The 20,932-nt window shown below is 36.5% G+C and overlaps 1 protein-coding gene and 1 long non-coding RNA gene across 2 annotated transcripts in view; one reads left to right on the forward strand and one right to left on the reverse strand.

Annotated features, from left to right (window-relative positions):
• Positions 1-1,021: 1,021 nt before the first annotated feature.
• RGS5 (regulator of G protein signaling 5) overlaps positions 1,022-20,932 on the reverse strand; it is a 60,358-nt gene continuing 40,447 nt past the window's right edge. Inside the window, exons 3-5 of the mRNA XM_033200696.1 lie at positions 19,749-19,810; positions 11,228-11,394; positions 1,022-6,223 (exon numbers count right to left, since the gene is read on the reverse strand). Of these exons, the coding sequence (XP_033056587.1) occupies positions 6,062-6,223; positions 11,228-11,394; positions 19,749-19,810 (391 nt within the window). The 3' untranslated portion in view covers positions 1,022-6,061. The remainder of the gene's footprint in view (positions 6,224-11,227; positions 11,395-19,748; positions 19,811-20,932) is intronic.
• LOC117076807 overlaps positions 19,316-20,932 on the forward strand; it is a 52,012-nt gene continuing 50,395 nt past the window's right edge. Inside the window, exons 1-2 of the long non-coding RNA XR_004434478.1 lie at positions 19,316-19,679; positions 20,723-20,813. This is a non-coding gene — a long non-coding RNA (uncharacterized LOC117076807). The remainder of the gene's footprint in view (positions 19,680-20,722; positions 20,814-20,932) is intronic.

The following is a 20,932-nucleotide window of genomic DNA, read 5'->3' on the forward strand; positions in this document are numbered from 1 at the left end:
AAATGGGTTCCCGCTTGAAGAGTGGTTAATTTAGCTTCTTTTGCTCAAGTTAGAGCCAATAACCCTAATGTCGTGAGGGATTATATGGGGTTACTTTTGTTTATCAGACCAAACGGGCATCTGAGAGACAGTCAAACTGATCTCTAATCTCTGTTCTGTTCTGCTACTGATTTGCAGAGTGACCTCGAGAATGTCACTTCTCTGTAGGGGAAACAAAGAGGTGTGGATGATCTTTGCTCTAATAATAGTTTTTGGTGAAAACTCTTGGAAACTCATTCAAGATAATTAAAATAAAGAAAGAGTAGGTGGTATTGAAATGATTCAGGGGCATTATATCTATATTAAATACAGCTAGCCTCATGGGACCTGGGAATAAAAATTAAGAAATTTACCAGAGACCAAGACAGACACTCTCTTTAATCTCTCTTTGTCTGTCTGTCTGTCTCTCTCTCTCTCTCTTTCCATGGTTTCTCCTTGTAAATCTTCTTCTAATGCTTTTTTCTGAATATAAACTTTCCCCTTTTACCCAGTCCCAATCCCACTAGTTGTATGATCCCCTTTTATTCAGTTTCAATCCCACAATATCTTAACTACCTGAGCTCCAAATCTACGGTCACAGAATTAAGCTGCTTACAGTGGCATCTGGATTTCAAATCTTTCAGATCTTTCACCAGGGGAGGAAGAGAAAGGAATTACTATACTCACTGAATATTGCAGGATCCAAGTGATATAATATGTTCAGTCAGTTTCTAACAGTGATGGCAGCAGAATCAATAAATTATTGTCACCTAAATCCAAGGGAAAGTAGTCAACAGAGTTTATGAAAATGGGGCACTTTGTATTTCCCTGAGTTTTGCATGTCAGGCTGTATTACAGTTGTCCTTTATTAGTAAGCATCTTCCCAACTGATCAAGAGCTCACCTGGTGTAAGAAGCATGGTGAAAGCACAAGTGTATCTTAAGGAATAATGTTTCATATAGAAAACACTTGGGAGTCAAGAAGGACTCATGTGAGGCTGTTATATAGATATATATTTAATATAATATGTGTGATTGTGGTTACAGATACATATTTGGTGCTTTATTTATCCAGAAGCATGAGTCACATAGTACATAAAGTATTGAGTACAAAATTCTAAAGATAAACACAATTGTTCTTGAATTTAAAATGTGTGGGATAAATGCTTACAAATGGATTTATAAATCTTTCACTTCTACTTCATTCTCCTGGCTGTGTCTTCTGAAGATGAGTTGCTAGTTGCAACATTAAGAAGATAGCTCCTTCAAATCCTGACACTATATGACATAGAAAGAACTTTTGGCAAATATTTATTCAGATTACTTGTCTCCAGTGGCAAATTTCTCAGCATTTCTCTTTGTTTTGTCTATGCCTTAGCCTGTACTTTTTTCTAGAAAGGAAGTTAAATGCTTTTAACTTATTAATTATTACATAATTGAAGTTAGACCCAAATATGTTAAATATTTCCTCTTGCAAAAGGAGAAGAGGAACGGAGAAATAGGGGCAAGGTGGGGAGGAAAAAATACCTCAGGTGAGAGAACAAGTAACTTGCAAGAGGCTTATCAAACTGTATATAAATGTTGAAGAGGCTGATTTGTAGTTTCTCTACTAGAAAAATAATAAGATTTATTATTAAACCGTGAGTTGAGAATAATATTCCAAATGTTTGTTGTTGTCGTTGTTGCCTATTACTCTCTGCTGTAAGTTTCCATTCAAAGCCAGGAGTGTTTTCTCAATTGGAAGAGTTGATCATTTTAGTTCTGGGATGGGGAAGTGATGCTGGGAAAGCCTTTCTTTAAATATTAATTGCTCTTGTTTGCCTTAGAATCTATTTGGTGAAAAGTGTGTTTAACATAACAGTAGCTGCTAAATTGTTAACTAAAGAGCCTTGTGCAAAGCTAGTGTTCAATACATCCTTGTCTAATAGAATGAAGAGACTATAAACCAGAGAGGTTTAATAGTAATTGAGCCAGGATAAACCAAGATGCACCAAACTTTATGTCCGAAACCTACATAGAGTTGCCTAGTCCTTGGGTTTGGATGCTTGGATGTTGGAAATTGCATTTTCCATTCTCTGCTTTCTGGCACATGCAGCCAAATATGGACAGGAGACCCTCAATATTTATTCACTTTTCTGGTCAAGGCTTTCTAGGATGTTAAAATCAAAATTTACATTTAGCTGCATTGCAAGTCAGGAAGTACTTTCCTGCAAATATGGAAGATGACAAAAGCCAGTTTCAACCAAGCTGAGCTGCTCTTAAGTATTTCCCAGCAAAGGGATTAATTTCATAGGTCTGGGCACTTACTTTTTAACCACTTCCCTTCTCCCTTTCTTCCTTTTCTTCTCATGACCATTCCCTCCTAAACTTGCTAAATTCCCAGGAAAAAGGGGAAATGACCTGCTAGGGGGAACAGTTTCAATAATGAAATCATTTCTCTGAAATATAACTGGCTTTTTCAATGATTCTCAAATTTGTTATTGGATAGGCAGTTTGGTAAACCTACAAGGGAATGCTTACTAGTTTATCTATTTATTTGTTAATGGCCCAGTTTTTATTGAAATGTTTGCATGTCTATTACTCTTTGGAAAATAATTAACAGCTCCATCCTATTCAAATGGCTTGTGTACAGAGTACACATCAACCAAATAAAATCCATGGCTTTGTAAAGGATACAAATAAAAATAATTTCTTTCACCAAGTTATCCTTGGCACTGAATTCTACTTAAATTATAATTCATACAGTAGGGAATTGGAGTACATGGGGTACGGAGAGTAGGGCACAAAATGTTTCCATACATTTGACTTTATTGATTTGAAAGCAAAGTCACTGAAATGCCTCAGTTAGTTCTGCATTTTAAAAGGTGTATACCCGGAAGAAACAAAAAAAAATGTGTGCGTGTGTGTGTGGCGGGGAAGATGGAAGGTTATTCACATACTTGAAGGCTATTCACACTGCTTTAACAAATAAACATGGAACATACCTCCTAATTAACTGTAGAGTTAATAGTCTGTCTCTTTGTCCTGATGTAATTGAGATCTTAATCTAACCCCAACCCTAAACTATATCAAATCCAGGCAGAAAAATTGAAGTTACAGGCAATTACCTGGGCTAATCTTAGGTTTGTTTCTCAACAGTGAGAACCATATTCTCCTATTTCCATTGACCACAATTTGGTTCCGCCACCTTTCTACATCCTCAATGCACTCCCAAATGTAGTTACATTTTCACAGGGGAGGAAAACTCCAGCACAACAGTGTTCTTGCATCAAGCTTCATGCTTTCCCAGACATTTATTTACTCAAGGGAACGTGGAGAGGAAGAGGAGGAGGGAGATGGAGTGACAAGTAGATGTTACACATGTTTTTCTTGGAAAGATCACCCCACTTTTTCTAATTTCCCAGAATTTAAAAAAATGTATTTTATCTGTATTACCTTGGAAATTACTAGTAACACAGGATTTTTTTTTCTCTTTTCTAAGTTTCCAAAAACTTTCAAAAGTGTTCAAAGAAATTTTCTAGGACAATTTTAATATGTTAGATTTCTCATGTGGGGCTGGAATATTTGTATTCTTTTTAATTTTATTACTTCATATATTAGAAGAGTTTCTAATATGTGTATGAATACAATTTTAAATGTAAGATTATATAGCTGTAGATACAGATAGATAGATATATGTAGATATATAGATATAATGTCACAATATCACTATAAGGCATTCCTTCTTCCGTTCTTTTTATATCTCCACAGAACTGCTCTCATGGGGCCCTTTCCTGCCCTCTACCTCCCACATTCAGCTTGTTAAAAGGTAAAAGCCCTTCTTATTTTCCACTGAAAAGTCTACCCACTTTCACAGGGTGTCCAGTCAATTTGTGAGTACAGTCCATTGGAGTCTTCATAACATCAGCCCTCTAGGTGAGATCTGTAATAGCTAGTTACTTATCTGGGAATTTTCAAACATTTGGATATTTCAAATAATGTGAATAAAATACTTGAATTTTAAATAATTGTTTCTTCAAATGTTTTAGCATTAATGAAAAAATAATGCGCCAAGATTTTGGATTTCAAACATTTCTAGCTGTATGAGAGAGTAAAGGGTTGGCACTTTATTAACTTGGTGGCAATGTAGACAGATGTTGAAGCTGGTACTGGAAGTGCACTCTGGAAATTTTTGTCTGAGTTTCTTGTCAATTCTACAGAATTGCATGAAATGAGAACTTCATGATTGCAGCATTGATCTGGCCTAGCTCTGGACTGCTTGATGAAGGAGTTTCTCTGAAGTGAGCAATACTGGCAAATATGAATGAATTCATACCACTAGCAATTGTTGACAGAACACCCAGCCACTCTACCCATTTTCAGAATGTGAAATGGCAAGTATTCAGCAGGGCAAATTATCCTTGAAGTCACAAAAATAGGGAAAATCCAACAAGCACAGTCAGTGTTTACCCGAAGAATTCAGTCTCATAGTTGCTTCACTTTCAACATTCTTAGGAAATAACCAAATAAATGAGCTACAAATATGGGAAACTAAGAGTGTGTGAATGAAAAAGAGCAACAGAAGGAGGAAATACAAGACTAGACAATGTAGTCTTCTACTTAACATTTCAGAATTTTATTAATCCTTTAAAAATCACCCTCTTTCTTTTGAGTTAATATCCTCATCTCGACTACCATCATACATGGTTTAGTTTGATTCTGTTACTAAATTCTGTGAATCATTATTTAATCAAATCTACTAAATATTAGAAAAAATTCTAGCAAGACTTATAATCATGAAATACAGAATTAAAAGTTTAAACCTACCAAAAGTCCTATGGCCTATCATTTAGCTGTGAATGAGGCATGTCAGTAGTATAAATCTGCGCTTTTGACTGTAAGTAAAATTTACTAATGCAGGAAGCAAAATACTGAGGGAATACTGGGGTTGCTAAAAGGTTACTTTTTTTTTTTTTTTTTTTTGCAAAATGCAGTGTACCTTAAAAGTGTCTCACCTAGAAGGCCTCTACCTGTAGTCATATTTATTTTTCTAAAGACAATTTTGTGTTTTGAAGATAAATGTTATTAGTCTATGATAATAGCATGATAGGACAATTAGCCATTTTAGACTTGACCATATTTTCTCTTCTTAGTGTATAGCTGTCTTGATATTTAGGTGGGAGACTGCTCCAATGGAGCAACAGTTTCATTTTACATGATTGAATTTAGAAATTTATGAATTTTAAACATGTAAGAATTTTAAATAATTTGAAAATGGAAACATTTGACCTATAGTCTAGGAGCATAGATACATTTATAAAATACTTCATTGTTCACCTTAGGTCATTGATTTAAAACAGAATTTGGTAACTATGGGCAGGGGAAGGGGGCCAGTGAGGAAGGTATAAAAGAGAAATCGATATGAATTGTGCTCAGATTGATTTTGTATAAACACAGTATATTCATGGTTGTATCTCTTATTAATAATACCCAGCTAACATGAAGGTGGTGCCAGGGAAGGATCAATATTTTAAATAACATATTTGCTTAAAATATCATACAGTGGCTGCTTCATAAAAATCTTATAACCTTTTATTAACCAAGTTCAGAAATAATTAGAGGGGTGATCTCCCTGGATCAGAACTGAAACAAGTGAGATCAATTAAGCTCCTTTGAAATAGGTCTGTCCACACTTATATTCTGTTTTAGACCAATTTAGGTGGAAATCTATTACCTAAACCCACATTCATTGATATCATATTCTTGTCTTATATTTCTTTGCCTTAGGCAGGATTTGTCTGTGATTCTGACTGGTCTGACTACAAACTGAAGATATCTTAATTAATAACAGGGCAGGAAGAATTGAGTGGGGAAACAAGGCCTTTGGACGGTAGATAAGTATCCAAATCTATGTGGGCAAAAAGAATAAGCAACATCCCCTGGGATTTTTCCATGTGGATATCATTGAGCAAAGCTGCTGTGGGAAGATATGTAGATTAATGGGAAATGCAGGGTTTTTATGGAGGAAATAACTCACAGGATGATTTCATAGCCTGGTTAGATTACTACTTGATTAACTCCTGATAAAACTCAGAGCGCACAAAGCGAGGCAGAGAATCCTTTTCCATCAGGGCATGGATTCTTTTCTGGGCCATGTCAAAGCTGTTCAGGGAAGGTTCCACCAGATTCTTCATTGTGATGTCCTTAGTGAAGTGGTCAATATTCACCTGTGGGCCAGGAAACAGGGTCACTACATAAGCCTAGGTTATAGAATTTGATGAGGCATGAAGAGGGAGTTAGAATTTCTTGTCAATAAAACATAGGAGGGGAGGAAAGTCATTAAAAAGTGAGACATGTCACTTCTCACTTTACAGGCAATGGATTAAGACAGTTGATGTTCCAACAGATGCATCCAACCGGTATTAGACACCCACCAGGTGTCAGACCTCCCATAGAAGCTAAAACACACATTACTTATTTAATCCTTGACAACAATCTTGAGAATGATTCTTCCCTTTTATAGAAAAAAATATGTATATGCAGAAGGTTAAGTGGCTTCCCCAAGATCACAGAACTGATATGTGTATTTGAATCTAGAGAATCAGAATTTGAATCCAGGTATCCTGGTGCCTTTTTCTTTTCTTTTCTTTTCTTTTCTTCTTTCTTCAGATACAGTCTAGCTCTGTCACTCAGGTTGGAGTGCAGTGGTGCCATCTTGGCTCACTGCAACCCCTGCCTTCCGGGTTCAAGTGATTTTCCTGCCAGAGCCTCCCGAGTAGCTGGGATTACAGGCATGTGCTGCCACACTGGGTTAATTTTTGTATTTTTGGTAGAGACAGGGTTTTGCCATGTTGGCCAGGCTGGTCTCGAACTTCTGACCTCAGGTGATCTGCCTGCCTCGGCCTCCCAAAGTGCTGGGATTACAGGTGTGAGCCACCGCATCTGGCCCTGGTGCCTAATTTTAAAATTCTAACACAATATTGGGTTTCACATCTAGTGGAAGAATTGAACACAGAGAAGTAAATTCTGACTGGGGATCCAGGACCTTTTTCATGGCTCCAGAAGAACAAGAAAACTTGTTTTTTCCAAAAACAAACCAGGAAACAGTCATTCTGACAGAATAATAATGAAAACAGCTAAGAACAACTAACATTTATTGAGTGCTCGGTCTGTGCCAGGCACTTTGCAAGGATGAACTCATTTAATCCTACAACTCTATGAGGTATAATAGATGCTGTCATCTACATTTTACAGTTGAGGAAACAGATGAACAGAAATGTTACATGATTTACTCAAGGTTCATTAATGGTAGAGAGAAGATTCAGAAACCCAGTGATGTGGCTCTAGTAGACTCCAGCACTGGGATGATCTGTGGCTTACATGTCCTGAGTGCAGGGCCTGTACATTGCAACCATACTAGGGTCTATGTGAATGGCTCCTCTGGAGTTGTGCAAGGTACAGCCTGTTTGAACTTGGCTAACTATGAGTTTAAAGGAATCTTTATACTCCATGTTGTACGATTTAATGATTCTTAAGGATTTTGAGTGTAAAAGAGACAGAAATAGAATCCAAATCAGCCTATGGTTGTGAATTGAAACGTTGATAAAGGTTTTGGGTCTCTCCTTGGCTGTTAGAGGTTCTTGGTACTGAATAGAGTTCTTTGGGCTCAGAGAATTATGAAGCAGCTATTAGAGTTGGAGACAAAATGCATGATTCCCTGAGGAGCCAGGTCAGAACAGACAGCAGGAATGAACTGCACTTCAAAGTCCAGGATGAAGGGCGTTGAGCTACAGTAAGGTTTTCCAGAGGTGAAAGGGGTCAGTGTACTTTATGCAGGCCTGGTGGAAGACCAGACTGTCAGAATTGGGATCAGCGTCAGAGCCGATGAAGTCCAATGTCTGCCTTTAAATGTGAAGACCTCAAAGAGCTCAGATTACATGCCCACAAACAGCTAGTGCGAATTAGAGGTGAGACCATAACATAGATTTCTCTGTTCTCAGTCTATTATTCTTCCCGTCACACTGAAAGCAATGCTTCTTTCTTCCCTTATATTAAATATATATCTGTATTGAGCTGAGTAAACAGGCTTATTCCAAATGATTGAGTTTCTAAAAATTATAAAAGTACCTCCTAATCTTATTTTTTAAAGGAGTGATGCATTTTAAACCCTCTAGGACATAGTATCCACCAGCAAATAGCAGCTATTTCTCTTGTTATTTTTATGTGCTTAAGCCTTCTTTAATGAGTCATTCTGATACATATTTATCTGTTTAGTTATCCAGAAAAAATATTATTTCATTAATTTGAAATACAGTCAAATGATAATTTGCAATGTATAAATTATCTACTTATTGACCTCCACTTGTTTAAATTTAGTTCCAATTCTTACCATTGTATCTCTCAGTCAGTGTCTTGTATTAAAGAGTTGAGGTGAGTATTCAGAGAAACAAAACTCATATTACTATTTGCCTGGGTAATCTAGGTCTTATATAGGTCAATTTCGCCAAAATTAAATAGTAAATATTTACGTCAAAATACAAAATTTGGAGAATTTTTTAAGTAATAAAAGCTATGATTTAACATACTTCAGGTGCACATACATATATACAAGATGTTAACAGTTAGAAGAACTGAGGATTAGAGAGCTATAGCTAGAGACTTGCCCAAAATTCCACATCTAAGAATGTCTGAAGTTGGATATTTTCACGCTTTCATCTCAAAAATATTTCTTGAATGCTTTTCATGTGCTAGGAGTAGGATTCACATTCTCTCTAATGCCCAGCTCAGGATCATTATTCTACATAATCCTGGGATGCCTGTATTTGGGGTCTAATGTATACTACTGTACCCTTGCATAAGCATAGATCATTTAGAATGAAGGGCAAGGCTATTTTAATTATAGTCTTGCCACTAGTCACCACAATTTATTTGTCCCTGTAACTCAGCGAGCCATGGTATTATTTATTTTAAAATTATATTTTAGATTAGTGTCTCATATTTTCATAATAACCAGTAATGTTTTCCCAGAGCTCAGAGTAACTAACAATTATCTGAGTGGGGTTTCTACCATTTGTAGGTATTTCGGCAAATTCTAGAATTCTGTGAAGAGGAAGTCAAGTGATAGGAAGGTAAGTTGGAGAATCCTTTGAAATGGGAAAATGCATGTCTAATTTAATATCAAATTAATCTTCTTGTCAGTATATACAGAGAAATAACATGCTGACAGAAGAAAGGATGGCCCAGCACAAATGATAACAGAAGTAGGGTAGAGCTAACATATATGCTTAGGGTGGAGGTTGAGGAGAAGAAGGGGTGATCTGGAGAGAATTTCAAGATCAATATCCACATCAAAGCTAAATCTAGTTTCTTTCTAGGACCTTTTCATTTTCGTGGCTTTGACCCACAGTACTCTACATTCGCATACTCCTAACCTCCAACCCTGTGTCAAGGAGGAAGCCCATCTACTAGTACCAAGGTACATAATTTGTCCATCCACTCAAACACATTTAGGGTAACTCATAACTAAAGAAATACATATCTAATGGTGGAACTCCAGGAATCTAGAGTGTCTGCGTTAGAAAAGGGATATTTGGGAGTTTTTTTCTCTCAAACATCTAAAGTAGATTGCTGCCTACTCACAAGGCTTGCCCAGATCACCTCTGTGCTTGACTCCAAACCTTGATGAAACATTTAATTTCCTGACTGGATTAAAAGAAGCAAGTGAAAGTAGAGCAACCTGACCAAACGCTGATGAACAGGGCTTGCTGTGGCCATCCTGAATTCCACAATAGGCTTTCAATGTGGTTTTATAAATAACAAAGACAAAAGCAGATCAACTTCCCCAAAGTTCCTTTGAAATCAACAAAAATCTGGGCTTTAGTAGTCAGTCAGTGGTATATTGGCTTTCAACATCTCTAGCACCGCTTTCTTGTTATATTTTGATTTTCATGAGTAAATGTACCATTGTCCCAACTACAGTTTAAATGGCAAAGTCCAAGTGGGAAAATAAAGGATAAAGAAGAGTAGAGAGGGCAAAAAAAGAGAGGCGTTTAAAGGAAAGAATAGGAATGGGAAAAGAAAGAGGAACAAAGAAAAGTTGTAGAAATACTCATTAAGCATTAATGAGTTCAGACACTGGGATACTGGTTGGTATAGTTTGGCTCTGTGTCCCCACCCAAATCTCACCTTAAATCGTAATAATTCCCACATGTCAAGGGCAGGATCAGGTTGCAATAATTGAATCATGGGGGTAGTTTCCCTTACACTATTCTTGTGATAGTGAGTGAGTTCTCACGAGAGCTGATGGTTTTATAAGGGGCTTGCCCCTTCGCTCCACTCTTATCCTCTCTCCTGCCACCCTGTTAAGTGGTGCCTTCTATCTTGATCGTAAGCTTCCTGAGACCTCCCCGGCCATGCAGAACTGTGAGTCAATTAAACCTCTTTCCTTTATAACTTACCAAATCTTAGGTATTTCTTCATAGCAGTGTGAGAAAGGAATAATACACTGGATGAATATCACGGAATGCTTGGGACCAGAAATGTTTCAGATCTTGAATTTTTTTGAGATTTTGAAATATTTGCATATACATAATGAGATAAGATATCTTAATATGAGACCCAAGTCTAAACACAAAGTTCATTTATGTGTCATATATACCTATAAATATAACGTGAAGGTAATTTTATGTAATATTTTTAATAATTTTGTGCATGAAAAAAGTTGGCTATATTTTGACTGAGACCTATCACATGAGGTCAGTGGAATTTTCCACTTGTGACATCATGGTGCCGGAAAAGTTTCAAACTTTGAGGCATTTTGGATTTTGAATTTTCAGATCAGAGATGTTCAACCTGTATAAATTTTTATACCCACTATTTAATTTAATCCTGACAACATCTCCATAAAGTAGTCTCCATTATTCTTATTTTCACAAAGGAAGAAATGAGACTCAACAACTCATGCAAGATTTCACATTGGTATGATCCCCACTGTAGGTTACATGCTAGTGAGGTGAGACCTGTAAAACTAGAAAGCGGTCTGAACAGGATTCATGTTCATATATACTTGACCATATTGCTCTGCCTTTGTACTCAGTGGGTGCTTAATAAGGTGGCTGACTCACAAATAGGACTAGCCTTTGGCTCCCAATGGGAGGTCTGTGTCTCAGAAGTAAATCCTTCCTGAGAGCTAATGAGCTGCCCTTAACTGACCCACCTACCCACAGACCAACCTCTTTAGGAGCCTCCGTTTGAATGAATTCTTCATATATTTGCTTTGCCTTCTCAGTCATCTTGGCAGGGGACTTGATCTTCTTGTAATCCTCACAGGCAATCCAGAACTCAAGGTTTTCCTCACTGAATTCAGACTTCAGGAAACTTTTGAAACTGGCAAGTCCATCTAGAAAGAAAAAAAAGTCAGTTGGAGAAATGTATTAATTTACTTAACAAATGGCATACCCTTCTATATAGCCTAGTCTTACTTAACGTTTTTTTGTCATTTACGTAAGAATCTTACAAATGTTAACTCATTGAATCTTCCTTAAAAACCTAAGAGGCAGGTGCTATCAATATCCCATTCCCTAAATGAGGTCAGAAAGATCAAATGACTTTCCCATAAATAACCAGCTGCTACGTGGCAGAGCCAGAATTCAAATCCAGGGAAGTCTGACTCAAGAGTTCGTGCATTTATCCATCATTCTAAGCTACTTCTTAAGAGGTGCATAATTCAGCTTCTTGGAAAAGAAACTGTCCAATAATGACTGCCTGCTATCTACTGCACTTGGACTGGGAGAAAAATACAAGGCCAACACAAATGTTATATCCGCGAGAGAAAGGGAAAGGGCTTACCAATACTATTCTATGCACAAAGTTTTAGCTCATTCATGTCTAGCTTCCTTTACTCCTTCATTTGAATGCAGAAGGAATGAGACAGAGATGGAAGATAGAAGCAGAGAACACAGAGCTCAAACCCTGCTCATCATGCAGAGCCGTATGGAACTTTAGAACTAGATGGATTTACCACATTGTCTTTCCAAACAATCAAATGCAATGTCTATTTAACTGACAAATGTTTACCTATTTACGTATCAAGGAACACTATTAACACTAACGCCATTCTGGATACTTAACAAACTACCAAGGAGAAAATAATACATTTAAAACTTGGCTGGTCTATATAAGTAATGTTAATGTTAAGTATCACCATGAACTACTTACAATTCTTTATTTTCTCTTTGTACAGATAATTTTTGTTTAACTATTATGTTCCAAGCACTATGATAAGTCACCATGATAAGTAAAATAGACACGGTTCCTGTCCTAATAGAGATTATAGATTCTGGAAAAAGTAGAAAGAAAATGAAGAAACAGAAGAAACATTTACACAACGAAAGGAAACCTGTATGAAAGGTAGTAACAGAGTCACAGGAGAGTCCTGACTTTATTTTAGGCTAAGGGAAAGCAAGGAAGTAACATTCAATTTGAGACCCAAAGGATGAGTGGGAAAGGGCCAGATGAAATTACCCCATGTAGTATACTTACCATGTCCATCAATTATACATCAGGTTTTTTTTAACATGTTGAACTTAATATGATTATAGCTTTTATGATTCTGTTTCTGGTGTACAATTGCTCATGTAGGATAAACTTTAGTTTATAATTTAAAAACTATATCTATATATAATATATAGATATTATAGTCCATATAGATATAGCCTATTATATATAGATATAGTTTTTAGTTGTAAACTAAAACTATAAGACTAAAATTATAAAATTATAAAACTATGTATATGTAAGGATTCTTGGGCCTGATTCAATATTTTCCTTCTCCTTAATGCTGAATATATATGTATATTATTCAGCATATATTACACACACACACATATAAATATATATATATATATAATATATATATACACACACACCAAAATTCTAAACAATGTATAGCTATAGGGAGACAATTCGTGTTCATTTAATATCTAAGAAAAGTAAGATTTCAAATGAGAGAGAAAAACTCTAATTTTCCAGAGGCTGTGTCAAAATCACAGACCTACCCTCAGTAACACGTTTGGAATGTCACTTTGCCCCCCCCAGGGCAGAAGGCAGGATTATTGTCACCAGTACCTTAGGGTCTGGTTTTCTCTAACTTGCCCCCACCTGGAGACACTTCTGCAATACATTAGTTGTGCTTAGGGATCATATTTACATTCTGAATTCATTTCCTTTGGCCTAATTTCCATTTATTCTTTTTCCCTATTTTTTATAGGCTCTAAATTTGTATTTATTAGTCATTGCCAATACATTGATTTCACACAAGCATAAAATGTACGCAATGATAAAAACAAAGACACTATATATAGTTTTCCATTTTCAATTTACCTCCTGTATAATTTTACTGTTCTCATACCCTTCACAGTACCCTGAAACCATACCCAATTTTAAAGAAAAGAAATGGCTAGGATGATCATTAACTTGTATTAGGGTCACCATCAATTTCAGGATCCAAACAAGATACTTTGCAATTTGATCCCTTCTTCCTGTACTTACCTTAAATACATTTTTAATCGATTAACAATAAAAATATATCTAGGAGCAATGGTAGGTATGAAAAACAATTTTCAACACTTGTGAAAAGAAGGGAAAAGGAAAAAAAAAGAAAAAAACCACAATTTTTTCTAGAAACTTGGCCTGAAGAATTACTTTAAAACCATTTGATAACCTGTAACTGGATAAAATCAGGTGTATTTTCTCTCTCTTCTAATATTTCCTACTATATTTCCAGCACTATTTGTCTTAACTTAGTGACACGAGAGTTAACGTAAGTGCTAAAAGAAAAATATAAGACTTGTTTCTCTCTCTGTCATGGTTAAAATGTCCATTGTTTCTTAAACAAAAGGTGTCAGATAGTCTCTGTTAAAATGAAAACATTCTCAGGCACGTTTTAGCTTCCAGGAAATGAAGTCTTACGAGTTCCCACACAATAAGGTCTAAGATGGTGGAGGCAAAAATAATTCCACAGACTAACTCTGTGACAAATTTATTCTCATTAGCCCTATATCCTCACAACCTATCTCTTAATCACCCATTCTGCATCTTTGGAAAGCGTAGAGACAAAATCTCAGTCCTCCCAAACATTCTTATTTGTGACCCAGGAATGTATGTCGGGATTCCGCAGAAATGTTCACATTTACTGTCTTTCCAGGGAATAAGCTTGCAAAATAACTTTCCTGTGCAGCAAGTCCATTTCCTGGATACTAATTTCATAACTTTCATTAAATTCCACAATATTCTTTTAACCTTTTTGTTCATGTATGACTCATAAAATAGCTTTACATCGCATTGGTCTGCAAGGTGTGTAAAGCTATTCCTTCTCTAAATCTGTGCCCCTGGCTTTTGGACACTCTCTAGAGGGTCCCTCTAAAGCCACCCCTGAGACACCTTCTCCTCTTTAGCCCCTGGTTGTCTGTCAGTTCCTTCCTTAGCCATTCTCTCTGTTTAGTTCCTATCACCCCTGCAGACATCCTATTGGGTCAGAGTCAAACACAATCCAGGCCAAATATCTCTATTCTGCAAAGAACACCCATTTCTTCTTTGCCCTACCACCATTCCTCTACCCACTCCAGTAAAGCCTCAGCACACCTCCCCGACAGATCACCACATTCTTCCCTGCTGAGCCTGCACGGAACCTCTCAACCCACCTCTCCAGGCATCCACTATCTAGAAAGCCAATGAAACCCACATGATTATCTGGTCTTAGGGAAACACTCCGGGTTGTAATCTACATTACAATTCCAGAGTTTGCCCTAATGAATGGTGTCACTTTTGACTTCCATGTAAACTAGCAGCCAGCCCTACCTAAGAACAAGATGAAAATACCTATAAAATCCCTTTGAAAATTAAAGGAGCATTAGACAAATCCAAGTCAGTTTGCTATAAAGGAAAAAAAAATAAAAACTAGATTAATGCAAATCTCTTCAACCAGGGAGGATAAAAATGAAGTCATTGATAGTTGATAAGCACCATTTCTAGCTTATTGGTTCAAAATTATATTACTGCAATAACTTGAGCAAGTCATCAAATCTCTCTGAGACTCTGTTGCATCATCTGTGAAATGGAGATACTAATGCAACCTATCTGACGGGGTTGTGCTAAGAAATAAATGATTCATATAAAGTTCTTACATGGTACCTGACATAAATATCATTATGTAGCTCAATACATGTTGGCGTTCATTATCGTTATTCATTACAAATTTAAAATTAATATTTTAATTAATTAAAAGCCCAACTCCAATGTTGCCTCATCTGTGAGGTAGTCTTTACCTACTACCATTGACTTGCTCTTGAGGATTTTTATCATTATGAGAGAAGCAGTCACTTTCTGTTCTTTTGTTGGGATTGTTTGCTTCTATATCTTTTCCATGAGGCTGTTCTTTGAGTTCAAGGTTTGAGTTTCACCTGTTTGCTCCTCTTTTGCATCCCACCTCCCAGTCTAAATCTGTGCACCTAACATTTAATAGAGGCTCCCACAGAAATAAGACACATTCAGGGAAGCATTTCCTTCCAAGTGACACAGTCAAACAGCATTAACTTTAAAAAAAGTAATTTACGGATTTTGCTGTTATTATAGCATTTTATTTCATGGGCAAGTTGCCTAATCCCCCTTAATCTCAATTTCATTTTCTGAAAACTAGGGATTGTGATGGCACTCAAATCCTAAAATTATTGCAATCATTAAATTAACTAACATATGCAAAGTGCTTAGAACAGTGCTTGGCACATGATGAATAATAAGTGTTAGCTATTGCTTTTATTATTATAATTATTATTTTCAAGGAAATTATGGTTGCCCATGAGGAAGATAATGACAAAAATGAGCCAGAAACGAGAAGGAAGAAAACCAAAGAGAAAGAAGCAAAAGGGTAGTGCAAAGATAGAAACATAAAGATGTGTCTGGATCCAGGCTCCTTCAATTCCCATGGACAAATAAATCGCAAGGGTATCTCAGGGAGATGCTCTGACCTTCTGGAACTCCTCGAGAAGGGAGATTCACATAAAATCTTTGCTGCTTTTGGCTTGTTTCATTCTTCTCTGCTCTTAAAAATGGTTATGTGGGGAACTATTAAATGTCACTGTCTTATTTAAACTCCCATGTGCAATCTATTTTTGTGTTTGAAGAACAACACACTGTTTATACGCCCCACGTGCCTATGAAATGAAAACAGATGGTGCCACCTAAAGAATTGAAGGCAAAATATGTAGGAAGTTGATGTACTTTCAGAACACACTCACATATACTGGATGATTAAAATTTACTTAAAAAATGAAGGAAAGTGAGAAGAATCTTGTTAGAAGAGATTGAGTAGCAACTTAACTGTCATAATTTTTAGAAGCTTGGTACCAATTAACTTCATTTTCACTCAATAAAAATTAAGAAAGATGTGAAAATAAGGAATTCTTGGGGAACTATTTAACATATCAACTGTGAAAGTCAATATCCTACGTTAACATCACAATGCCAAATTTCCCTTATAAATTGACAAAGATGCTACTACTCCTCAAGGTTAAATGGTTTAAATTTATCAAATCAAACATGCAAAAACAGATTGTGAAGTGGTTTGTCTTTATTTGTTTTTAGAGCAACAGGGTCTCTCTCTGTGGCCTAGGCTAGAGTGCAGTGGTATGATCCTGGGCTCAAGCCATCTTCCTGTCTCACACCTGGCTAATTTTCTTTTTTCTTTTCTTTTCTTTTCTTTCTTTTCTTCTATTCTTTTCTTTTCCTTTCTTTTCTTTTTGAGATGGGGTCCTTTTATGTTGCCCAAACTGGTCTCAAACTCCTGGCTTCAAGCAATCCTCCTGCTGCAGCCTTCAAAAGTGCTGGGATTACAGGTATGAGCCACTGCACTTGGCCCCAGTTGTGAAGTTTTAGATACACATATGTCCCAAATGTGTCTTTCTTCATTACCTGTTTTGCATCAGCCACAGCTAATGTTGGGTAATTTCTGATTATAGACTACTAGTTTTTGTGGATTCAAATAAGAACTTCCCATAAGAACTGATTTGTCGGTTTGGCTTACAGTTACTCATGGTATTCTATAGCTGGTTTCTGGGAAAATAGGTCAAATATTGTCTCTTCAGGTCAGTGATGTTGGAGTAGAATTATCTGGGCATGCCTGGCATTCCACTGGTTCTTCTCTAGGAACAGCCAGACAGAGAGAAGCAAAGGGCAAAAACAGAGCGGCAAGAGAGACACAGAAAAAGACAAGTCATTGGGAGAAGCAGAGGCAGATAAAGAAGAAAGCAATAGAGTGACGATAAGAGAACTAGAGAGGGGAGAGACTGTCTAACTTACTGACGGCTTCGCCTCCCAGAGGGCATGGTTTGCCTTTGTTTCTGTGAGGTCTCCATACCATAACACTTATTTTTTAGTTGGGCTACTTTGAATGGATTAGGGTCCCTTTCAAGGAAAGCATTGATTAGAATACTTATAAATGCTTTCCTATTTGTTGCTTTAGGGAAATTAATTGCCCAGGTCTTAAAAATATTAATTACTTAAGAAAATAATGATGTGGAACTTATGTATAAACACACAGGCAAACACACAAAAGAATACATACACATACATACTACATACACATATACACACATATATAATTTTAAATGCATATAGAAATTAAATGAAATATTGTTACATACACACACACACACACACACATACATGTGTATACACACACACATACCTGAACACACACAGGTGTATGTATATTTTCCCCTCTGAGAAGTAGAAAATATTACTGTGAGGCTCTCGGGCCTCAATCTCACACTATGGTAAGCATCTGTTTGCAAGCTGAAAATCTTCAGTCCTTCAACAAACACTAACTGGCTCTAGCTTAACTCTCTTTAACTCTATCTAACCCTAGCTGTCTTATTCCGGTAGCTCTCTGTCTCCTAAAAGCCTGAAATATATAGACATGTGGCCCTAAGGATTTAGTGTGACTGAAAAGGATTGTATACGGGCACATAAATATTTATTATTCTCCTTAATGGTTTTGAAAACATGAAAATAGTTCTGCTAACTCTCAGGTTTTTTGACAATAGCAATAAATACCTGTGCTCAGAGTACTAGTATTCATAATTTATCAGTAGGTCAACTGTCAATCTGCTATTGGCCCAGAAACCACTGGGGCAAGATAATAAGTCCAATAATAAACATAAATATTATTCTACTAGTTGACCTCATGGAATTTCTAGGTCCAAGAAGCAAAATGAATTAGTTCATTCACTTATTCACTACATAAATATTCACCAAACCTCTTACATGTGTCAGGGCAGGGTACTTTGTTTAGCATAAGAAAAAAAGAGAGAGAATCAGAAATGAATAAGCTAGAGAAAGTTCCAAATTAGAGACTGTGGTGTTCTGTCTCCAAAAATAAAAGATTAATTCTATTGCAGGTAAGATTAATTCTATTGCATAAGAAAAGCTTATGACACCAAAAGCAAGACATAAGGAATGTTCATGTACAATTCAACATACATTCTTTGCCATCTATTCTGTGCCCATTAATCATAATGGTCTTGTGAAAAATATTTTGTAAATCCTTATTTTTGCAAAGCATGTAACAAAGTTCTATATTCCATTCTTGTTATAAAGATGGAGAAATATAGGTGGGGTATTTTAAATTGACTCATACTTTTAGAGTGAATTATTCAACAAATATTTGTTTTCCCTATACTATATATTTCCTGTTGTGAAACTATCTACATGAAAAAGACTAACTCTTGCCCGTTGGTGAGTTTGTAACCTATCATGGAAGGGAGCCAACTATGAACAGAACACAAAGCAACAAGTATTAAGTGGCATAAAAGATGTGCGGACAAACGACTTTGGAAGTTCAGAGGGTGGATAAATTGTTCTGCATGGTCAAGGAACACTAGGCATTTCTTATTTGAATTATCTATTATAGGAGGGGGAGAATTTGAAGAGAGAGAGATATGAGTAAAAGACATTCTAGTCAAGGGGACTATATGGAGAAATCCTGTATGGAACAGAGAACTGTTCAATTTGCCTACAGACCAGCCATATAGTTGTGGTGATCTTGAACATCAGAAATTTGAACTTGATACTGTAAGTCATGGGAATCAGTAAGGATTTCGGATTGGGGAAAGACACCTAGTTCTTATTGATGCACTGGTATTAGCTTGGAAAAGAGTCTGCACTGATCATTACCTTTGTCATTTCTTGAATGAAGATGTAAGAAGCATGGTGCCAGAAGAGGAAACTGAGGCTGGGGGGGATAACAACCCATGTCAGGTCACAAGAGCAGTACGATAGTTTGAACCAGGATGACTTGAACTCATGACTTGTTAGCGATCTTTACGCTGCTATATCTGATCTTTATTAATTTATTATGAAGCTAAGTCAGAAAACGTAGTTTCTCTATTTTACTGATGAGAATGTTGAGGAGGTCAAGCCACGTGTTCCGGCTCACACAAGTAAGCAGGACAGATGGGAACACAATTGCAATCATGAGTCTTCAGAACACCTTATGTTCACATTCCCCCATAGTGCCGCAGACCCTCCTTTTCTTGTGAACTGGATAATCATATACCCGCAGCCCCCTTCCCTTATTGATACCACCTTCAAAAATTGAAGAAGTGTCAAAATTGGGGAAGAAGAACACAGGTAATACAAAAGTGTTTTTTGTTTCTGTCCCTAACCTGACCTTTATTTAAAAAAACAATGGAAACTTACAGTTGTTCTGCAGGAGTTTGTCCAGAGAATCACGCCACTGCAGGGCCTCGTCCAGCGAGGGTCTACATCAATTACAAGGAGAGAAAAGGGGTATGGCATAAGTAGGCATTGAAGCACATGTACCAGCAGTAACTACTTCCTGTTTCTCTTAGATGGAAATGACATGACTGCTCGTCTATCCTCAGGATAAGGAAGTTTGAGTTATTTTCTCTCTAACAATTGGGTTTGATGAGCTGGGTTTGCTTTCATACATCTTTATTGCATATATTCATCTTTTTTGAACATTTTGGTTAGGTCTTTCCCTTTTTAAAAGTAGAGTTTGTTTGACATTAAGTTGTGTCTTGATATTCTTTTTTTTAAAATATATTCTCTCTTTTTTTCTTTTTTGTTTTCTTTCTATTTTGATTCATTCCTATTTTCTCCTTCTGGTTTTCCTGAATTGATATTCTTATATATCCCATGAAAGTTGTTCCAATTGTGGTCTTTTTTCCAAATATAACTTCATGAAATCTAGTTGTCCCATTACAGAGATTGAACTCCTGTTTTCTGCCTCACCAATACTTCATGTTAACCACCTAACTGAATCAGCAGCGGGCATTGGGGTTCCACATCCACATCCCAAAGCCGTCTAATTAAGGCTAGTGGAAGATACGAGTGTATAACACTTTCCTTACGTTGGGATTGTGATCATAGCAAATTTACATGTTAAAAAACGTAGGTGCATTTTTCTTACCCACTTAGAACAGGATCAGACTTTTTAAAAAAGATTTGCTCTAATTTAAAAAAAAAAAAAAAAAAAGAGTGGTTAATATATCCTGAATTGAAATGTTACACACAAATGCTCGAGATGCTGACTCAAAAGGAGAAGGTTATAGCCAACATATAATTTCTCCTTAGGCTGTTTCTATTTTAACATTTATGTATGCAGAAACCCTGCAGCTATTTCATCTCAACCACCAATTTTTCTCTCACAGCAGGATGTGTCAAGTGGAGCTGGTATTGTCTGGGAAAAATGGCTGACTGCACACTCTTCGGCTCACCTGGCTCGAACTCTTGCATTATGATGTGAATTCTTCGTTGTCAAATCAAAACAGACTGACAAAGCATTTACTAGAATAGTAAGGCCAATTCAGGTGTTTTTCCTAAACTGGAATTTCCTTAGTTCTTAATTTGTTTATCAACTG

This window comes from Trachypithecus francoisi, unplaced genomic scaffold, assembly GCF_009764315.1.
Source record: "Trachypithecus francoisi isolate TF-2019V2 unplaced genomic scaffold, Tfra_2.0 Lachesis_group5, whole genome shotgun sequence".
NCBI lineage: Eukaryota > Metazoa > Chordata > Mammalia > Primates > Cercopithecidae > Trachypithecus > Trachypithecus francoisi.